This window comes from Sinohyriopsis cumingii, chromosome 2 (genome assembly GCF_028554795.1).
Source record: "Sinohyriopsis cumingii isolate HCF-2022 chromosome 2, ASM2855479v2, whole genome shotgun sequence".
Taxonomy (NCBI): domain Eukaryota; kingdom Metazoa; phylum Mollusca; class Bivalvia; order Unionida; family Unionidae; genus Sinohyriopsis; species Sinohyriopsis cumingii.
Window position 1 is genome coordinate 7,149,677 of NC_142962.1, and position 23,188 is coordinate 7,172,864.

The following is a 23,188-nucleotide window of genomic DNA, read 5'->3' on the forward strand; positions in this document are numbered from 1 at the left end:
CACAGCGATCTAGCTAGGGCTTGTCTGTCCTTACTTTCAGTAGCGTTAAAGATAGAACCAAACATAGAGGCAGTAAGTCTTTTGCACCTCTCGTCACCCCATTGTTGACAGGCGGACTGATATCGTATTGCTTCATCGACTAGGTTAGCCTGGCCTTTGGTAATTTTGTGTTGTTTTCTTTCTCGATAAAATGTTCTTCCATGGTTTGTGTCTGGTACTGAGGAGCTTTGCTAAGTGCTGGTATGTTAGTTGGGGGGAAGTGATGGCGTACTGGCATCTTTATAGAACCGTTATAATTCAAACAAACATTTCTAAAATGATCTGGGTAGGTTTCTTGTGCATGATATTTTGGTAGAGCGTGGGTCGAATTGCATGATTCTATAAATTCCACGAATGGTCTGCAGGTGATGTGCCTTGAGATGAGAAACTTTGTGTGGCATTGCTTTATGAGATGTCTGCAGTACCTGAGTGAACGACAGTTCTCACAAAATGATTCCATCTTGCGAAAACCTGACACTTGCATACAAGACCGTAACAACATGTTTGCATTGAGCTGAAGGGCCTTGTCCAGCATCACATTTACACTGAGCTTCTTGCACTACCCCATTTTCATCCAGTGACAGGTCTACCTTATAGGTTACTGACTTCTTCATTTCAGCCCATACAATGGATAAGTGTGAAACCTCTCTCTGGGTATACACACGGTAGCATCGCAAGTACCTATCTTCATACAAGTCTCTGCACTTGGCATCAAAGTCCTTGAAATACTGAGACAATTATTTTGTCAACCTTTCCATGTTGAATTGAGGAAAATTGCTGGTCGTTCCAACATGGGCATCCTTGTACTTATCTAGACCTGGAATATCCATCTTGAACTCTGGCTCAGTAGTACCAGACACTGAATTTTTATCACAAAACTCCAGTCTATAAAGAAATACAATAAAGATTAAAAGTTGATTGCTGTTTGTTCCGGCATTTGTCATACAGCTCATTTCACTGGCCCTGTTTATCCCCTGATACCAGCCAAACTAAATAAGCTTTACTTCTTGTGTACAATTAAGATAACTTACTCTTGTTAGTCTTGCTGGTGAATAGTGACCATAATTAGACCCTCTTCAATATTTATTGTCATTATTACTTGACATTTTAATAAATCATACAATCAATAAATTATGATATTATTTAAAAACTGATTTTGATAATTTAAAAAAGGCTTTTTGTGATTTTTTTATATTACAGGAGATTTGCCTGTTTTATTTCAATGTTGTAATTACATATGACGTGTACTCTAACTGAGGAGTTTAAAAATCAATCCGCTTCCATATATCATAGACACGAATAAAAAGATAAAAGTTCACCATGACAAGATACTTTTACTTTTTGTATATACTTGAAAACAGTATGTATGATTGGAGAATATGAGAGAGAGAGAGAGAGAGAGAGAGAGCAACATGTGATCTGTTCTTTCCTAAAACATGGTTACTTTGTTGTTGTTGTTGTAGGGTTTAACGCCATTTTTCAGCACACGATAGGCTATACATGGCGGCCAGTATTAATGGTGGAGGAAGAACCCGGAAAACCCCGGAAAGAACTACCGACCCACGAGAAAACATGGTTACTAACAAGCATAATTGGATGTTGAGCTTTTGAAGCAACAATAAAAAGTAATGCATCCCTATGTACTAAAACTCTTTTCTATGCAGTTAAATTTCCAATATTTGTGTAAATACTTCTAATTTCCTAGTCATCTATAATCTATGCCCATCTATTGCGCATTAAACCAACTCAGCTCGACATTTCCCAAACAATTAAATTTTTTTAAAAATATGGGACTTAGATGACTGGATGCATCCTGGTGAAGTACTAATACAATATATCATTTAATCCAATATTTCATACTGTAATCATATGAAAATAGGACTTGTACTCGAATAAATTTTTGCTCTTATTCGACGATAACCTATTTTCAAGTTTGGCGTCTTTAAACAACTTAAGATGGTGCTCTACAGTTTCGTATTTTGCATAAGGGTTATAATTTTAAAGAACAAGAATTTCCGCGGCTTTCCTCACTGGTTATACTGGCTATTTAAAAAAGACCTTGTACATCTTCGTTATAATTTAAAGAACCTTTAATTTCCTTTATTTTGGTGTATGATTGATGGGTGTAATATGGGTTATAGAGTATACAGCCTTACTCCAGATGTGCACCTTTCAAAATAGTGCTAGCTCCACTTGGTCATCTTCACTTCCTGAACTTGAGAGGTAAATTGTATAAAACAAGAGCCGATAACATTTTTATGTTTTATATATTTGGTAATTAATTCATTGCACTTTCAGAAGCTGGTATTGGCTAGTCTGGCAAAAATTCATTTTCCCTATTTTAATAGCTGCTATGGATAGTGTACTTCAGGCTATATTTTTAGCACAAGGGAGCAGTCATTTTAGTTAGTAGTGTCTTTAGATCTTGTACAATTTCCATAAGTATAATATCTAAAGAAATATCATCCACATTACATTAATGTTGCATAGAGGTATGCCAACATTCTCTCCACTGTGCATGTTTTAAATGCAAACAACTTCACCTTACATACGTCACTCTCTCAGAAGTACATAATAACTGGTGAGCGCCCCTTTCAATGCATCATTGGTTGGATCGTGCTAAGAAAAGTGAATGCTCACTTACCTCTCAATGTGCTCCTTTTTCTGACGAGAAACCTTGGCATTTCTCTTCTTTAACACTTCTCTTATTTCTGGAAGCTAGACCCGATAAACATAATATTTCTTTGTTTAACTTGCTGGAGTTCAAATAATTTGAATTCTCTTGGTATTGCGTTATAATAGGAACGTATATCCTTCCTACAAACATGGTTGTACAAAGGACAAACTTTTATAAAGTTATACACATTTTCTAAATAATCAGTGTTAAAATTGTTTTAAAAGATAAGTTAAAACAACGGTGGTCACGTTCGATTCCACATGGAGAATAACGGCCAGATTGAATTAATTGACGCAATGGTACTCCTTGGATAAATATTTAACACTAATGTTTTACTAGTATTAACAACAGAACACCAATACTTACTAATTCGTACATATCGTGATACATAACAGTATAAACACGTATCTTCCTAGCTCAACATATATTATATATTGCACGTGGAAGATTTAACGCATAACATGTTTATATTCAATTTCAATGTCTTTTGATTTCGATAGTTACGCGTGCATAACATAAAACAGATTCTAGCTGATGCGTTAAACAGATCATATTTATGCGTATTGACTATCTACGTAATGAATACTTTAACACATTTACTGACTAATGCCTATTGATTTAACAAAATGTTAACAGTATTCTTATACACAATATCTAAACAGTTTAAACTCATTAAAAACTTGAAGATATTTGCTGAATGTAATTATTTTAGTTTTTTAGTATTAACTTCAAAATTCCATTTATTGCAATATATCTCTAACAAATTCATACTATGTTGCAAATTCTGCGGTGAGGAGGAAACAAAAAAAAACAGATGTTAAAACTTTTTAACTTTAGAAAAATTGGGGGTCACCTCATAAGCCTGCTAGTTTGTCACAGCTAAATTTACAGCTCTCTAATTATTGCCATAATTATTATCATCTTTCTTATACAAACGCACGATAATATCCTAGGACGATTTATTTGGAAAATGTCCCGAATATAACATTAAAAATATCCAGAAGATGAGGCAACCGTATATAGTAGATTCTATAAAATATTAATGGAGTAACTGATCATCAGCATAAGATATTTTGGTATTTTAGAAAGCGCATGACAGGTTCTACCTCTATAACTGTAATAGGTCCAATTAGCTCCTCAAAGGTAATTTTTACCGTAAAAAATCATTATATCAAAAAAATTCACCAGTTTTATAATTTTAACACTTACCATTCAATATGTATTTAACAAAAGAAGTTACAGAAAGAATCAGTACTAACATTGTGCACACTGGAAGCCTTTCTATGTAAAAGAAAAACCGTCAAAAATCATTCGCTTTGCTATCACGTAAGTGTTAAATTTCCTTTTCTTTTGCAGGAAACACCTCTCTTTTTGGCAAATATTTCTTTAAATTGTTCCTACTAATTCACATTTATGATATATTCTCTACATTGTTAGAAAAGTTAAATTTATTCAGAGTTAGTATACAAAATGTGTTAGCATTAAAACAATTAGAATTAAACCATTCAATTTTTTTCTTTACACTATTACGCATGACAGATTCCTCAGTCATAAAAGTGATTTTCAGACACAGAGGTTTGGCAATCTGAAGAATAACAGATACAAAGTGATTTAAAATACAATTTACAGAATCTCCATTACCTCTTTTCAACTTTTGCGTAATATATCTAAATTTTGGCAATAAAAACACAAAGCTCTCCTAAATTCATCTCTTGAACCTTCTTACATATAAATATAATATCATTATTATTCCATTTGAGTTGGCAAGCATTGTGCGTAATCAAAAATAAGATACAGAATAATCAGGCTATTCGCTAATTGATTCAATAATCAGACTATTCGCTAATTGATTCAATAATCAGGCTATTCGCTAATTGATTCAATAATCAGGCTATTCGCTAATTGATTCAATAATCAGACTATTCGCTAATTGATTCAATAATCAGGCTATTCGCTAATTGATTCAATAATCAGACTATTCGCTAATTGATTCAATAATCAGACTATTCGCTAATTGATTCAATAATCAGACTATTCGCTAATTGATTCAATAATCAGACTATTCGCTAATTGATTCAATAATCAGACTATTCGCTAATTGATTCAATAATCAGGCTATTCGCTAATTGATTCAATAATCAGACTATTCGCTAATTGATTCAATAATCAGACTATTGGCTAATTGATTCAATAATCAGACTATTCGCTAATTGATTCAATAATCAGACTATTCGCTAATTGATTCAATAATCAGACTATTCGCTAATTGATTCAATAATCAGGCTATTCGCTAATTGATTCAATAATCAGACTATTCGCTAATTGATTCAATAATCAGGCTATTCGCTAATTGATTCAATAATCAGACTATTCGCTAATTGATTCAATAATCAGACTATTGGCTAATTGATTCAATAATCAGACTATTCGCTAATTGATTCAATAATCAGACTATTCGCTAATTGATTCAATAATCAGACTATTCGCTAATTGATTCAATAATCAGGCTATTCGCTAATTGATTCAATAATCAGACTATTCGCTAATTGATTCAATAATCAGACTATTCGCTAATTGATTCAACTTCAAAATTACCTGTAAATAGAAATAATTAATATGAGAAAGGAACCCTTTGTACTGACGTTAGTGAAAGATCCAATTGAATGGTTTCTACCCATCCTACTGTTAGCGAAACCGAACGAATTTGATTTATACAAATCTAGTAATGTTATCTTTTGTGAATTACAACCTGTGTCCACTGCAGTGTGTGAAATGGGCAAATCGGTAGAATAGTTTTCAGCATCAGTTGTATTCAAAGCATTGTTATATACAATGTAATCACACTTGGGACCCAGGGTTTTCAACCGATCTACAACAGCTCTTTTGACATTATCAACGAAGGGCATTTCCGTAATACGCCGTTCTAACGTGTTTCTCGCGATGATAACCCGACGTGCCCATATGACCTTTCATTATCCAGTTATACATTCATTACTAGGTCGATCTCTTCATGTACAGTTGTATCATCAATTGTATATTCCAGAAAATGCGCATCCTGGTCTACGAGCGAAAAATGAAAATCGGGATTGTTGCATGGAAGACAGGTCACCCGAATAGCTGGCCAACTGTTATACGATGCTATGCGATTTCAAGTGCCAAATGGTCAAAGCAACAAAGTTCACCGGCTGCGGCAATTTCATTCCAGCATTAGCTATAGACACGAATTCTTTCACAATACTGTATGTGTCAAACAGTGGAGCTTCCAAAGACATCATGTACAACATTTCACTTCAGTTGACTAAAACAATCACTCATGCGTTGTTCTTGCCTATATCAATCTATCTGTAAAAGTTCCCATTGCTGCTGTCAACACTGGCTAATACGGTAAGATATCTAAAGACAAATTGCAGTGTTCTATCGCCGTCAAAGATTTGCCTGAGAATCCAAGCATCTGCAGGGCTAATGGTTGAAACCTTCGTGTAACACTTTTCAGTGACTTACGTGAGCTACAATCATAGATGCACACGTTTAGAAAAATTTACTGTGGGGAAAAGATGATGGGAATCTTCACGGGACTTTGAGACTGGGGACCTTTATAGGTTAGCGCGGTCTCAAACTTTTATTATCTATATACTTACTCTTCGTAATCTCATAATTATAGGTTACTGAATTTGTATGGGAAAATATGAACGAGTTTTTTGAATGGAAATGCTGCACGACCTTGGGAGTGCAGTATATCCAGCCGACAAAACGAGTTCATATTTTCCCATACAAATGCAGTAACCTTTATATTTTATGCTAAAAAAAGTTCATATTTTCCCATACAAATGCAGTAACCTTTATATTTTATGCTAAAAAAATTATTCTACTTAATGCTTAATTATATTAACAAAATACACTACTCGAAACAAAGTAAGTGAATGTATGCCGCATTCCAAACTAAATACACAAGCGCATATTCAGTACACAACAACAACATTATTACTGCGCACATAACTCCGCCCAGATAAAGTTGCGCGCTCGACATAACATTCGAAAGAAAATGGCGTGTCTATTTAAAAAAAATTGAAATTTGGAGTCAGATTGTGAATGAATGTGCATTGCAACAACTTTTTTATTTGATTTAGAATGAATAGATTTTGGGATCTTTTTTCGATTCGACGAAATTTCGTGATTATGGACTGGATTTATATGTGACAATTCCACATGAATTACATGGGATTATTTCTGTTTCTGTAATTGAATGTTTGAAATCATAATGTGGGAAAAATAGGAAGTATTTCAATTGCAAATGTTAAAAAGACGCTATGGAATTTTATGTTTATTTCAGCTTGAGTGCAGTAACGAGGATGTAATTGCACTTATCGTCGAAATTGCAGTACAATTTCGAAATGTGTAATCACGATTGAGAACCTATGACATGGCTCATGTAATTCGGATTTGCAGAATTAAGAAAGCAAAATTTGAGGAAATTCAGGAGGTAAAACTGTAAGTATATTTTTTTGCCATTCTTATCACCAGCTAAAGAAGACAGCATATGACTTGCCACTTGTATATTATTTGTATTTACCCTTTCTTGCGTCTGTTGTATACTGTAGCTAGCCTAAATCCGAAACATTGTATCAACGCGGAATGTGCCAAAGGAACTGGTATGTGGCAGTCCACGAAACATCTGTTTTAGTTCATTCAGAACTTTTTTTAAAACAACCACAACGTAAAGCGCCTCGTACGCAAGTGTACATGATTTGTTTACAAATCAAAAGTGCCGGCGTCTGCGGCCATTGTTTGTTTACAATAGAAAGTAATTTCTTTATGCACGTTAATGCAATATGTGTATTTGTACGCGAGATCAGTATCGGGTAATATTGAACGATTCTGACAATGTAAAGTTCGTCATCCATTCAGTCTGCAGCGAACAGAGAAGAAGCATGACAGAATTAATGGAGCTAGCGTCGGATTTAATTCCTAACCAAGCCTTGAATGCACTGAACGGCCTAGGCCTCCAAGTCGCAACAGGGTGGAGTTTAAGAGCTCAAGCTAGAATAACAACTTTGCTCTTAATTTGGGAAAATAAAATAGAAGAAAGAAATACAAGGTCCAAGGAACGGAGTGATGCGAAATCGAGGCAACAAAGGGAGCCACATAAGCAACCACAGCTGCCCCGGACATCTAGTACGAACCAAAATACTAGCCAACAAAGACAGCCGACGGAGAAAGTTGTTATAAATGAAGCGCAACCTACAAAAACAGCTAGGGAAGTGCAATCAACAATAACAACGAGGGCCGGTCTCCAGATTTCGACTGCCCCAGTGGTACCAGATTTCGATCTGGATACCACAATACCAAAACAACAAACAACATTTGCGAGCGTCGTAGCCAGCCCACCTAAGAACAGGAAAAAGAAGTTAGTAACATCTACTCCAACTACAACAACTAAAACTCACCAGGATACAGCAACCAGCAATATACAAGAATTCCTGAATACGGCTCGAGTACAAACAGCTCTCATTCCAGAAGCACAAAAGATCTATGAAGAACAACAAAAACGGGAAAAAGCTGCCAAAAAGAGCCAAGCTTCCCAAGTAGAGCAAGACAGTGACCCTAACATCATGAGAATGAATGCCCTCGAACTGTACGACGCTGTTGCGGACCCAACTTTAGCAAATGAGTTTATACAGGCCATCAATTGTGTAGCGTGGAGGACACTAAAAAACCACAAAACCCTGGCCACAGCAATGGTATCATTCCAGGGAGGTACTTCGACGTAGTTTCAACACTGCCTACACACAACACCCTGTGGCGATTCTCATGGACGCAGCAGAATTCCTGGCAGAATATCATGGACTAGAGGCACCCCCCGTCGGACGTAAATTGAAACCAGGACGGCTGAGAAAGTATGCGAACAGGAATCCAGTCGACACACTTTCAAGAAACCTGCTGAGCATAAATAGCCCTTCTAAGGGCTCATTAAAATTGCCTCTTATTTATAGGGAACCATTTTGGCTCCGTATCCCTCCACGACAAAACTTTATTTACACTAACTTGATCCATTGGCACACCGCAAAAATCTCAAACTCACGACCTAACAGTGACCAAACTCTTAATGTCGCTTAGACATATAGCTAGATAGGGCTAATAGGGAGAAATTATGTACACTAAGTACTAGCATTAGATAGATCAATAGGAAATAGAAAAATTTTAAGACTTGAAAAATTTGAACTAATTGCACATGTGGCTTACACATTATTGGTATATTTTATGTCCATTAGTACAACTGGACTTAATTTGAAATAAGTACGGGCTGGCGTTTCGGGGAGTACTCGAAGTAAGTGGCTGGCTTGGCGAGCACCTTTTCCTCCGTTTCCACACTCAGACATCGTGCACGTGGCAGAATGTGGAATGATTTCCACCTGCCACTAGCCCAGGTATCCTAATGTGACGTCATCGCTGCCGACCAATCGTAGCGGACGTCACATACTGCTTGGGTTGACACCTGGGGCATTTCAATCCAACTGAACTAACATGAGTGCGTGTTTCAATTCCCACTTATGTAAAAGCCTTACATTTAGGTTCTTAAGGACTAATTATTCCTACAACCTAACGGCTACAATTAAAAAGTACTCTTTGAGTACAATAAAGCCTGGGGGATGTGGCACCATTCCTTCCCCCAGGAGTAATTAAAAATCACATTATGTGACCTAAACAGTGATACATGTCCATTAGGACGCACATCACTATAATTCAATATAAGTAAGTAAGTAATGTAAAGTTAACGGTGAATAAAATGAGCATATAATAAAACATCTTTATACTAATGTTGAAAATATAGACCAGAAATATACAAAAAATTTTTCTTCAAATCTCTATCCTTCGTGCAACAGTAGAACTTAATCCCTGTGCGGAATTGGCCGGTTTTTTTGGTCAGTTTTACGATTCAATCAACATTATGCAAACCAACGACTAACCTTTTCCGTCTCTGCTGCCTTGCAGACCTACAAAATGGTTGGAGTATTTATACAGGTGTTAAGCTCAGTCATGATCATGCTGTGTCACTGATAAAAACTAGTCAAAACTCTTCATGGCTTGTCAAAAAGACAAATGGACCATAACCTTTCTTTCTTTCTTTTCTGTTTTTGTATTTTATTTCTTTATGTCTTTCTTTTTTTAAATTTATTTCTCTTTCTTTGCTTAAGAGAAAATACAAAACAAGAGTACATAAAAGAAATAAAACTGTTATCACTTGCCCTCCCCCCATTAACTCTTACTGCAACAAAGAACACGTAACTATATGAGGCGAACTTTTTATTGTATTAGAAATAATTTCACGAAACACCTTTTAATGATTCTTTCAACTTATTTAACACTTCTAATTTGCTTGAAGAGATGGTCAATCAGACGATTTTCAGAAAATATGAGGTGTATGACGAAATCGGCAAAGAAAAATGTAAGTGAGATGAGCAGCCAGGGAGCTATGGATCAAGATCTCAGATGAACAGATATTGAAAATACGCAAGGGAGCTGTGGATCCGTCCTGGACCAGGCTCTCCAGGACCTGCGAGAGCAAGCTGCCACAGCCAAGTGGAACTGCATGAAGGGTGCCATCTACAGCACAGCTATGTCCACGTTTAGCAAGAAGGAACGGCACAGACAGGACTGGTTCACCGCACAACTATCAAGGATGGAACCAATAATCAAAGTCAAACGAAAAGCCTTCATAGCTTACAAAAATGCCCTAATGAATGGACGATTGTCTCTCTCAGAAGTGCCCGAAGCAATACCCAATGCATCGCTAGTCAGTGCGCAAACGAGTGCTGGCAACAACTGTGTGAAGGAATCCAGCGCAGTGCCGAGTCCAGAAACATCCAAGGTATGTACAGTGGCATCAAGAAGGCTATAGGCCCTACATTGAAATAGTCGACCCCCCCCCCGCTCCCGAAATCTTTGACGGGAGAGAAGAAAACTGACCGTGAGCAACAGATGGTCAGATGGGTGGAGCACTATTCAGGTGGCGTTCTACAGTTTTGTATTTTGCATAGGGTTAGGATTTTAAAGAAAAAGAATTTCCCCGGCTTTCCTCACTGGTGATACTGGCTGTTTAAAAAAGACCTTGTATATCTTAGTTATACTTCGAAGAACCTTTAATTCCTTTTATTTTGGTGTATGATTGATGGGTGTACTATGGATTATAGAGTATACAGCTTGGCCTTACTTCAGATGTGCACCTTTCAAAAAAGTGCTAGTTCTACTTGGTCATTTTCACTTCCTGAACTTCAGAGGTGAATTATATAAAAAAGAGCCGATAACTTTTTTTACATTTTATATATTTGGTAATTCATTCATTGCACTTTCAGAAGCTGGTGTTGTCTAGTCTGGCAAAATTCATTTTCCCTATTTTAATAGCTGCTATGTATAGTGTACTTTAGACTAATTCAGGCTGTTTTTTTAACACAAGGGATCAGTCATTTTAGTTAGCAGTGTGCTTAAATCGTGTAAAATTTCCAAAAGTACAATATCCAAAAGAAATATCATCCACATTAAATTGATGTAGCATAGAGGTATGCCAACATTCTCTCCATTGTGCATGTTTTAAATGCGAACTACTTCACCTTACATACGTCACTCTCTCAAAAGTACATATTAACTGGTGAGCGCCCCTCAGAGCTATACTCCGAGAAACGTCAGTCACCGATGCGGCCCTTAGCAGCATAAAGAAACTGCCCACATGGAGGAGCTCGAGAGAAATGCCCACCTTAAAGGAGCTCAGCAAAGCAATCGACTCCCTCCCTAACGACAAGTACTAGGTAGTGACAGCCTCAGCCCGAAGCTATCAAACGTGGGAAACCAACATTGTTTCAGCCGCTGCATGAGCTACTTTGCCTCTGCTGGAATGAAGGAACAAGTCCCCCAATACCTGAGCGACGCCACGATTATGACCCTTTACATAAACAAGGGCGACTGCAGTGACTATAATAACTACAGAGGGATCTCGCTCATGAGCATCGTTGGCAAAGTGTATCATACTCAACAAGCTGAAGCTTCTACCAGACTGTGTGTACCCGGAATCTCAGTGCGGCTTCAAAGCAGGCAGGTCGACGACAGACATGATCTTCTCCCTAGGACAACTCCAAGAGAAGAGCAGAGAGCAAGGTCAACCACTCTACATGATGTTCATCGACCTCACCAAGGCCTTTGACCTGGTTAGCAGGAAGAGCCTTTTTGAACTTCCCAGAACTATGCAGCATCATAATCTCTTTCCATGCTGATATGAAGTAAACAATCCTGTATGATGGATCCTCCTCAGCCTCCTTCCCAGTCAACAGGGGCGTGAAGCAGGGCCGCGTGCTTGCACCAACCCTTTTCGGGATCCTCTTCTCTCTGCTCATGTCCTACGCCTTCAGCTCGTCCGCTGATGGCGTGTATCTACACACTAGGTATAACGGGAGGCTGTTCAACCTGGCACGACTGCGTTCGAAGACCAAAGTGAGGTCAGTGCTCATCAGGGACATGCTTTTTGCAGATGACGGGTCTTTTTTAACCCACACCGAGGCCGCCATCTAGATACTGGGAGACTGTTTCGCTGATGTCTGCAAGCAGGTTATGTTCACCATCAGCCTGGAAAAGACAACATTCAGCGTGCAAGATACCATCATTGCCTCTTCTATCAAAGTTGACGGTGTCATCCTGGAAGCAGTCAACAACTTTACTTACCTGGGGTCAACCATCAGCAACACTCTCTCGCTTGATGTGGAGCTGAGCAGAAGGATTCGAAAGGCAAGCGCCATCATGGCACAAGTAATGAAGAGGGTGTGGGAAAACAACGCGCCGACAGAGCAAACAAGATCCAAGTCTACCAGGCCTGCGTTCTCAGGTGCCTTATATACGGGATGATACCTGGAGCACCTAAATGAGGCAAGAGCACCGGCTCAACTCCTTCAATATACAGTGCCTAAAACGCATCTTGAAAATCAGCTGGCAAGACCGCGTCCCACACAGCGAGATCCTGCAGCATGTACTCCCTGCTGAGCAAAGGTCGCTCATGCGAGGAGAGGCCAGTTGGCAGCAGAGAAACGTAAAAGAAGAGCGCGGCAGCAACCCCAGTAACTCAGACTTTCCAGTATGTCGGCACCAACTGCAACAGGGACTGTCACTCGCGCTTAGGCCTGCACAGCCACAGCAGACGACGCCAACACCTCAGAGACAGACGACACTCCAAGGGCGCTATTCGCATGGTCTCTCGATATATATATATATATATATATATATATATATATATATATATATATATATATATATATATATATATATATATATATATATATAGATATATAGATATATTGGCGTGACGGGTTGTTATGCCGTCACGTTGGTAGGTGTGAGGTGGGATGCTTCTAATGTTTTATTTAAATTATTATAGACGTCCACCCAGGTTCGATTTTGGTTAGAAGTTAAATTAGTGAAAGATACATGTAAAGCTCCGAGCCCCTAGTCAGCAATGCCGACGGTTAAATGATTGAATATACAGATAAGTGAAATCCAACGTATAATAATTTAATGACAATTCAATAGTCAAATGACTAAAATTTACTAATTTATTAAAATTACTCTCCTTCCGCTTGATACTGTGATAGCCCATTGCATCATTTGATTAGTAGTGTGAGATAGCTTTCCACATGTCCTTGTATTGTACTCATCTGTGTATTCTTCTCTCCTATTCCTCAAACTCCTTCTCCTCTTCCTCCCGACTTTCTCCAAATTCTTTCTCCTCCCCGACTTATATATATATATATATATATATATATATATATATATATATATATATATATATATATATATATATATATAAAACCAACACTAGACCATAACGATTTAAAGAACAACCGCCCAGTTTCTAATCTCCCATTCATATAACAAATCTTAGAAAAGGTTTTTCTATCCCAGCTCATATCTCATCTGAATTCAGTCTTTTTAGCAATGTACAATCTGCATATCGCCCTTGCCACAGTACTGAAACTGGACTTCTAAAAGTAGTTAATGACATTCTCTCTGCTTTAGATAGCGGAAAGATTACAGTCCTCACCCTCCTTGATTTGTCTGCAGCATTTGACACAATAGACCATGATATATTACTTCACCGTCTCCAGCATGTATTTGACATTCATGATACAGCCTTACTGTGGTTCAAGTCCTACTTGGTCAACAGGACACACATTGTGTCTGCAAATGGAATACACTCCAGCCCAGTTGATCTGTGGTGTTCCACAAGGCTCTGTTCTTGGACCTGTTCCATTCATTTTATTCACTCAGGCGATCTCAACTGTCATAGATCATCATCCAGTGTCGCACCAATTGTACGCTGACGACACCCAAATATACAAATCTAGGCACCCAACTGAAGTAGATGCTACCATGCAAGGTGTAGAGAGGTGAATTTCTGATGTGAAATCATGGATGACATGTAACAAGCTGCAGATGAATGATGATAAAATTGAGGCCATTTTAATCACAACAAAAGACTTTCTCATTCACATCCTTTACCTAAAACAATAAATATCAGCAACACCAACATTAAATTCACACAATCAGTACGAAACGTAGGTGTTACTCTGGACAGCACTCTCACATTGCACCAGCATGTCATGAACATATGCAAGGCTGCATATCTTGAAACGCGTCAACTCCATTCGCAAATATCTTTCAGCTGATGCCACTATAGCACTTGTGTGTTCATTAATACTTTCAAGACTGGACTATTGTCACTCAGTTATGTCTATATCTCAATATCTACTCCAGAAACTTCAAAAAGTTCAAAACACAGCTGCTCGGATCATACTTAGAGTACCACGATCAGAGCACACCTCCCCGCTGCTCTGTACCCTACACTGGCTATCCATTCAATCCAGAATCAAACACAAAATTTGTTCTCTGTGCTACGTTTCACTGACGGACTCCAGTCCAACATACCTATCCGACCTCATCGATGTGTACACACCAGCAAGATACTTACGCTCCTCTTCTGACAATCGTATACTCATTATTCACACTATGAAAACAAAGTCATATTGATAGCGTTCTTTTGCATACCAGGTCCCAGCAACGTGGAATAAATTGCCCACTGAACTTAGACACAAAGACACAGTGATCCCATTCAAGAGTGCTCTCCAAACTCACTTATTTCGACTGCAAGACCAAACTTAAAGACCTAATAATGTTTCCTACCTTAAATATTTTCAGCATGTTTTTTATGTTTTCTAATTTCATGATGTTTATTTATTTAATCATATCATTATATGTTCTTTTATCTTATAGGAGTTGTCTAATGTTGTAAAGCGCTTTGAGCATCTAAATATCAGGCGCTATACAGACAAAGTCCTCATTATTATTATTATTATAACATATATATATATATATATATATATATATATATATATATATATATATATATATATATATGCCTCGCTAAACAGGTCGAGGTCGTCAAAATGAATTTTAAAAAAATGTCCCAAAATAAATGATATACCCATTGGCTCTATGTAGGGATAGATGCCCATTGGCTCTATGTAGGGATAGATGTCTTGCAGGGAGTATGTGCTGTTATTTCTAAATAGGAACTAAGTTTTTTTTCCCTCGATACACACTCACAAATCTTGAGACATACATACTTAGATGTCCCACTCAACGTTACAGTGATAATACAGTTCTAAGAAGTCAAATTGACCTATGAAGCGATAAAACAACCTAAGATGTTCCTGTCTAGAGGGCATACCAGCTTAAACTCATGTTACACTAAATAATCATAATATAACCGTTATGAAGTAGATGCAAATCTGTTAATTTAACTGGAAACATGTACACAAAACGAAAAAAGACTAATTCCTTTCATGACTTTCCCGTGTCTCTAAGTGTATGTGATAGGTCGTCTGGTTATATTGCTGTACATGCCTTTCTTCAATATGTGCTTTATCTTGTGATGTCAGGATACTGCAATAGCTGACCCCTACTGAATGTACTATATCTACATATACCATAAAGACCATCGTGTAATACTACATATACCATAAAGACCCTCGTGTAATAATACTACATATACCATAAAGACCCTCGTGTAATACTACATATACCATAAAGACCCTCGTGTAATGCTACATATAAAATAAAGACCCTCGTGTAATAATACTACATATACCATAAAGACCCTCGTGTAATACTACATATACCATAAAGACCCTCGTGTAATAATACTACATATACCATAAAGACCCTCGTGTAATACTACATATACCATAAAGACCCTCGTGTAAAAAATATCCAAACAGACAGAAACAAAGAATCAACTTGACAGTTTTGTTTTGCGCTAGCCTGTCAAAGTCTGTGCGTGTATAGTTTTATCCTATATGAAACCATGACTTTAACATAATGGTTGCAACGATGTTTCCGGAAAAGGGAACATGATTTTTAATACTATAATCTACCACTTAAATTGGAATGCCTCGTATTTTTATTTTTTGTACAGAAGTCCATGTTCTCTCCAGTTATTGTTGAAAAGGCCGAGAAATGTTCATAAACGACTCCACTCTTGTATTAAAACTGTCGAATTTTCTTCTGTAAAATCAAATACCAATTTCGCAATGCTTTTCGTGGCTCAAGTGTCTTATAAACAGCGATCGTCCCTATTTCATTATGGCATTTATCATTAAAATGCAAGGAGACATGATTAGGGTCAATAACATATTCGAATCAACATACGTGGATAATAGATGGTGTTATGTATATCTATTTTTTCTGTAACTTCTGGTAAATGATTTTGTTTAATGTTCATAATTTTTATTCATGTTTGTAAACTGTATAGATTTTTTGTTGTTGTATTAAGTTGTGTCTGTAATTTTGCTCCGTTAAACACCCAAATTAAGTAAGATCTTTTAATAGTTCTTTACGTACGTGTTGCCAGTTAGTAATGATAATGGTAATAATAAGACTTAAAATGACGCTTATGGCGCATTTTCTCAATAACTGATGGGATATGAAGTTCCAAGAAGAATTCGGTGGATTAATATTGGTTGTGCGAGGTAATACAAAATATACATAATTTGTCTTAAAATCAACAATGTATGTTGTCACAGAGGTCTATAGCGAACTACAATCGCAATATACGGTGCATATAAGGAGAAAATTAAGCATTCATTTTCATTTTAATTTTTAGAGTTATTCACACTTTAAGTTGTATATCTGCAGACGTATTTTATGTTGTACTCAGATATTTTTCGAGAGGAAAAGAAATAGCTTGGACTGTTCAGTGGTGATAGAAAGTGCTCATTATTTGGCTCTAAAATTATTCTGGAACTGTTATTAATTATTCAAAAGAATTCTGGACAACGCCATCTTGACAACGTCACGTATCTTGGAGGACGAGTTCAATTCCGGTACTGAAAATTATAAAGGACTTTTCATTCGTTTAGGACTTTCATAAATCTTAATAACAACTAATTTGGATTCGCTTCATTTATACTGTACGTTCCTCTCACATTTGTCATTTATTACTTTAATAATTAAATTGTTTGTTAAGTTTCACAAAACGTATTGGTTTTGCTTATTTGCCGTTCCTTAAGTTTGTGACCATAGATTCGTAACAGATGGGATGATGGTCATGAAAAAACTACGGATTTCATTAATTGCGATTACGTGGTTTAACATAGCCTCGTGATTGTACAGATGAGTACTGGATTATATTTATCTTTACAAATATTCAGTGAGGGTAATAACTTAATCTGAAAATGTTTTACGAGAGGTACTCGTCATCATCATTATCATCATCATCTAGGTTGCAAACTAAATAGTTAACACAATCTCCCTTGTGGCTCACAACAGAATACATTTTCAAAAAGGAGGCAGTTCATACATGAAGTTTATAGGTTAATAACGCGACATATTTTCTGGCAAGGCAGAAAAAGAAATTATGCGTAGCCTGATAGCTTGATATATACGGCACTAGTCATTAGTCAGTAGGTGATACAGACACAGACCAGTACTATAAAATCCACTCCCTGTTCCGTCCTAGAAAGAATCTTGCCTGAACGTCTACGAGACACAGTTCCGCAAGACACGATGATGCTAATTTTGCTTATTATTACCGTCGTTGGTATCATATATGGAAGGCCATTTTACAGGGACGAGTTCCCAAATGGGTATGGTGTGCCAAATATGTGTTACGGCACTTATGGCGGTAAAATATGGGCACCTGTTGGTCATTATAATCCAACAAATCATACCCACGATAAGAATCCGTTTGGATTGGTAAGTAACACGTCATGTCTTCCAGTGTTATTGATGCAGACGACAACAGGTATACAGCTTGAAATGTCGTTGTGACGTGTCAAGAGGTAATGGCGTGTACGACTATCATCCACAACTCGTATTGGATTATTAACTCATCCACAAATCGTTATTGATTATCAACCTTGTTAACATTTTAGTAGTCTCTGTAACAACATACTGCTACTTTACTTTGGTTATTGTATAAATGCATTGCGCCGTTTTCTATATGTACAGTAATGCTGGCGTACATGTTGAGTTAGCATTTGCAGTCCAACAGTAAAACGTGTTGGAGAAGCGTTGCAAATACAAATTTAAGTGTTTTGTTTTCTGTTCTTGAGCTATTGTGGTAAGTAATTCTTCTTAAACTACATATTTCAATCCGTTTCTTCAAGAAGTCAGGAATTGGTGACACATTTTGTTTGACAGACACAAAATTGAACCTTCCTTGTGTGGTTATATATTAAACCACTATCACATTAGTTTATAGTATGCCAACGTTCTTAATGTCCCAATAGCACATTAGTTTATAGTATGCCAACGTTCTTAATGTCCCAATAGCACATTAGTTTATAGTATGCCAACGTTCGTAATGTCCCAATAGCACATTAGTTTATAGTATGCCAACGTTCGTAATGTCCCAATAGCACATTAGTTTATAGTATGCCAACGTTCTTAATGTCCCAATAGCACATTAGTTTATAGTATGCCAACGTTCGTAATGTCCCAATAGCACATTAGTTTATAGTATGCCAACGTTCTTAATGTCCCAATAGCACATTAGTTTATAGTATGCCAACGTTCGTAATGTCCCAATAGCACATTAGTTTATAGTATGCCAACGTTCTTAATGTCCCAATAGCACATTAGTTTATAGTATGCCAACGTTCTTAATGTCCCAATAGCACATGAGTTTATAGTATGCCAACGTTCTTAATGTCCTATAGAAAGCCGGAAAGATTGGTTGATAATGTCAACGTTTCCTACAATGCGTGCTTATCAAGGGAAAGGTGTACATTTATGAACACAGCTTGCCTACTTTCATTCACTTGCAAGCGATACTGACTACATATTAGGAAATTACTATTGCTACTGTGATTTCATTATCTCAATTGGATAAAACACAAAAATATCTAATCAATGATAAAGAATATGCAAAAATACTGAAATAATAGTTTAGAAACAAGTTGTTAAAAAGCACATGAAAAAAGAGACACGTTCTGACAGAGATGAAAAAATTAAAATGTCATGGACCACGCAGTAAATAACTGCCAGAAAGGTCAAGCGACTCTTTGAGTTTGCTTAATTCAATTTGAGTTTGGTGCATGATTAATTCTTACCAATAGGAAAATAATACCGTTTAGTACTTTGAATACAGAGATACGAAGAAAAGATCTAACAGATCGAAAAGAATATCTTCATGAGTATTTCAGTAAAAATATCAAATATAATTCTGAAGAATTAATTATTGATGCAGACACAATGTATTAGGTTTGAAAATTAATCTTGTAACCGATTGCATCATGTTCATGCGCAGAAAGTGTGTGACAAGACTGAACCTGCCAGGTCTTTATAATCAAGAACGTGGCATGTTTTATCAAACGTTCCAACTGACTCGTTCACTGTAGAATAAGCAAGGTTGAAACCAGCTTGGCATTTATAACAAAATATTGATCAAACAATAGATAAGTGAAAACATACTTAAACTCCGTTTTGCTGAGATTTTACATAGCACTTTTGATAGAGACAACGATGGATGGATTCAATCTATAATCATTTTGATTATAAGTATAACTGTGGCCACTTTCCGCTGTGATGGGAAAGAACCCTAAAGGAGAGAATGCTAATATATTAAACACAACGAAAATGAGATCCGTCGGCAATATTGTTTACAATTTATTTAAATATGAAATCAAGTTATGTCGCTTTGTTGGAAAAAAAGGGATATTGTTTCTCAGACATCATTTCACTCAAAACGTCATCTATTCGTTTAGGATTTTGCGGCTGCTAACTATACGTGGACCCGATCCCTTTGTATGAAGGATTCGGACAGAGACGGCAAGACGAATGGCGACGAGCTCGGAGATCCACATTGCACGTGGAGCAAGGGCGGTCCTGCTCCTGCTCATAATGCCACTGGACATCCGGGTACTTGAAATCAGAATATTTTAGTGCAAAATTTCCACTGATTTCTTGAAAACACCTAATTAGGTACAAGGCAAAATATGTTGGACTTGAATGATCGCTGTAAACTTATAACTATAATTTTTTTTATAGTTTTTTTTTTAAATTAACCCCGTAATAGGTTGACCAATGGGTCGGGGAACCATCCCAAGGTCACCTTACAATCAAACATTTCTGGTCATCAGGTAATCTAGGGATAATAAATATAATCTACATAGAAAGAAAACACACACGCATACACACATGCATATGGCACACAATCTAGGTGACATGGATTTTGTGATATTATAGTATTTTGTTCCTGTTTACCATCAAGTCAGAGATAAGTTACATGTTCATTATTGAGGTCCATTTTTGAAGAAATTGATCCTCTTTTTTATTTACCTTGGCAGTGTATTTTTCAATGTTCTTATGCATTGCAAAAGCAAAAATAGAAGGATTTTTCATATTGAATCTGCAAGTATAAATATAATATTTTGACAAAATAAGCAGGAAATTACCCAAACTGTCCAGTTGTTCACTTCCTAAGAATGTTTCTTTTTTGGACAGATGTACAATATTTGGGCAGAAAGGTACAAAAACTTCAAGAAAACGGTACCAAATCTGTGAAGTAATACTGCAGTGATAACTATAAAATTTACTTTTCTATTTGCTGATAGTTTATTTCCGATATTGCTACAACTATTTATACTACTGTTGATTTTTTTAAATGCTAATCGGACTGTATTGAAAACACTCAGAAATATTCAATGACGTAATGAGTGTGTGTGTGGGGGGCAATGTCAAAATCTGATTGAATGTAAGGATGAAATTGTTGCAGTGTTACTTTGAAACGAAATCAACAAAAAGTGCAATATTTTTCATATTTTTTGCATGGCATGAACACAGGGATTATAATTGATGTAGAAAAAATAAGCACCGTCAAGAATATATATATATATTTATATATATATATATATATATATATATATATATATATATATATATATATATATATATATATATATATATATATAAAGAAAAGAAATCAAAAATGCGCTACAGGTATTTGTGCGGTAATTTCAGATGTCCGTGTAGTAAGTGAAGTAACCGTGTGGACTAATCTGTTTAGGTGAAGATCTGACAGCGACCCCGCTGGAGTCATGTTCTGGTGACCTTTGTTGTTACCATAATCGCTAATTTTATCAGCCAGTCAGATGAAGTCTTATATCTTCGTGTTTGGAAGACTGGGTAGTATGGTTGAAGAGCATCAATATGTGCCGAACGATTTGTATTCATTTTCTGATTTCTAAAAGCCGCAGATATATTGTATTATTCAAAGATAAACATAACCTGACTCCCAAGCGTTCGCTGCCAGATCTTATGTAGGGCAGTGGAGATCTGTTTATAATCAGATTGCTCTCTGAACAAGCTGGTGACGTATTCAAATCTACATCGTAACCTACATAATAAAACCGGCTACCGCTGGTTTGACATGTGAGTTTACCAATTACTTGGGCCGTAGTTAAGCATATAAATCGAGGAGTCAAGTCAGCAGAGTTTTATTTACGAAAGACTCCATTATTTTGGAATAATTAGTGACTAAAATGTTTTATATTGATGATTGATTATTTTGAAATTGTAATCTAATTAAATGCAACGTATTGTTGTTACCCATCATTCAAACGTGATCCTGAATACTCTGACGTGGCATTCACCTTGAAAATTTTGTTTGACTACAATGAACCGTTTATAATGGCTTGCATTCAAAGCACATCTTTTTCATTGTCGGTTATTGGAAAAATCTTAAACTGGACACCAATTACCTCTGTCCATTAAGGTCTAGAAAAATATTATTACTGAGTCTCAGATATTACATTATTTTCTTTTATGTGATGCTTGGAACTCACGTTTTATTTATTTGGTTTGCCTTATGATGATTTTTTTTCTTAAAATACAATTACCCATTATTTTCGTATTCATTTTCTGGTAAAGTAATGTTTAAACATTTGACGACAGTTAATTTGCACGCATCTTCTCATTCAGACTGATTTTAATTTAACTGTTTGTAATTTTAAGCTCAGGACTCCAAAGTTGTTTTGAGTTTATTCCGGTAAGAAGCAAAACTTAGAGAAGCAAAATATATTATGAGTAGGTATTTCTTAGAAGTAATGAAAGTCATGAAATATATATATATATATATATATATATATATATATATATATATATATATATATATATATATATATATATATATATATATCCAATAATGGTACATCGAAGCCGCTCATTTCTGTTAACTAGTCTAGCATCTTCATCAACAATTATTGTTTTCTTCCTTATTTCTTTTAGGAATCTGTGAACCAATAGGATCCCATGTTTGCTCTAACCAAGTATTCTTCTGTGGATGTCAAGACCACGCGTGTGTTGCTTCATCATAGTTCACATGTACTGATTATGGATGTATTGCTACGTGATAGTACAATCAATGACATGTATGGGTGGGGATGTACTCAGATATAACAAAGCTTGTAGAAATAGACACCAATCTCTTTAGAAGAAATATATCTTGAAACTTAAATAAACACGTGTTGGAACATGTTGTAGATTTTCAACTGAAAGTGTTCTACTCTATACTTTCACGCATTTAGAACATCAATGAAACATTTCTCTTTAAGGTGTATCACAACTTTCTTTAATGTTCACTACCACGGCCATGTGATACATGCTAACAATACAATTATTTTTTTATCTACCCTTAATTTAGAAAATCAGATAAAAACATATCCAATTATTCATGTCACGTTGGATATATTCTTTTTTAGATTGGAAAATATTTGCGTAAATTTGCAGTTTTACTATTCCACAGACACTAACTGCTTCGAGAAATTCCGCAATTGTCCCTTTACGGTCTTGAATTAGTAGTTTGCATCACACCACAACATCTGTTTTAGTCAATGGCTTCCATCGACTATATTCTACAATATGTCATCTGATGGGAAT

General features: G+C 36.3%; 1 protein-coding gene across 2 annotated transcripts in view; it reads left to right on the forward strand.

Moving 5' to 3' along the window:
* Positions 1-22,788, forward strand: part of LOC149804294 (temptin-like) — an 81,087-nt gene extending 58,299 nt beyond the window's left edge. Inside the window, exons 1-3 of one of the 2 annotated variants that reach the window (XM_089938566.1) lie at positions 17,774-18,004; positions 20,017-20,170; positions 22,538-22,788. In XM_089938566.1, coding sequence (XP_089794692.1) covers positions 17,816-18,004; positions 20,017-20,170; positions 22,538-22,626 — 432 coding nt within the window. In that variant the 5' untranslated portion in view covers positions 17,774-17,815 and the 3' untranslated portion in view covers positions 22,627-22,788. Of the gene's footprint in view, positions 1-17,773; positions 18,005-20,016; positions 20,171-22,537 lie in introns of those variants that run through there. The other variant, XM_089938573.1, reaches the window with a different exon arrangement.
* Positions 22,789-23,188: the final 400 nt, after the last annotated feature.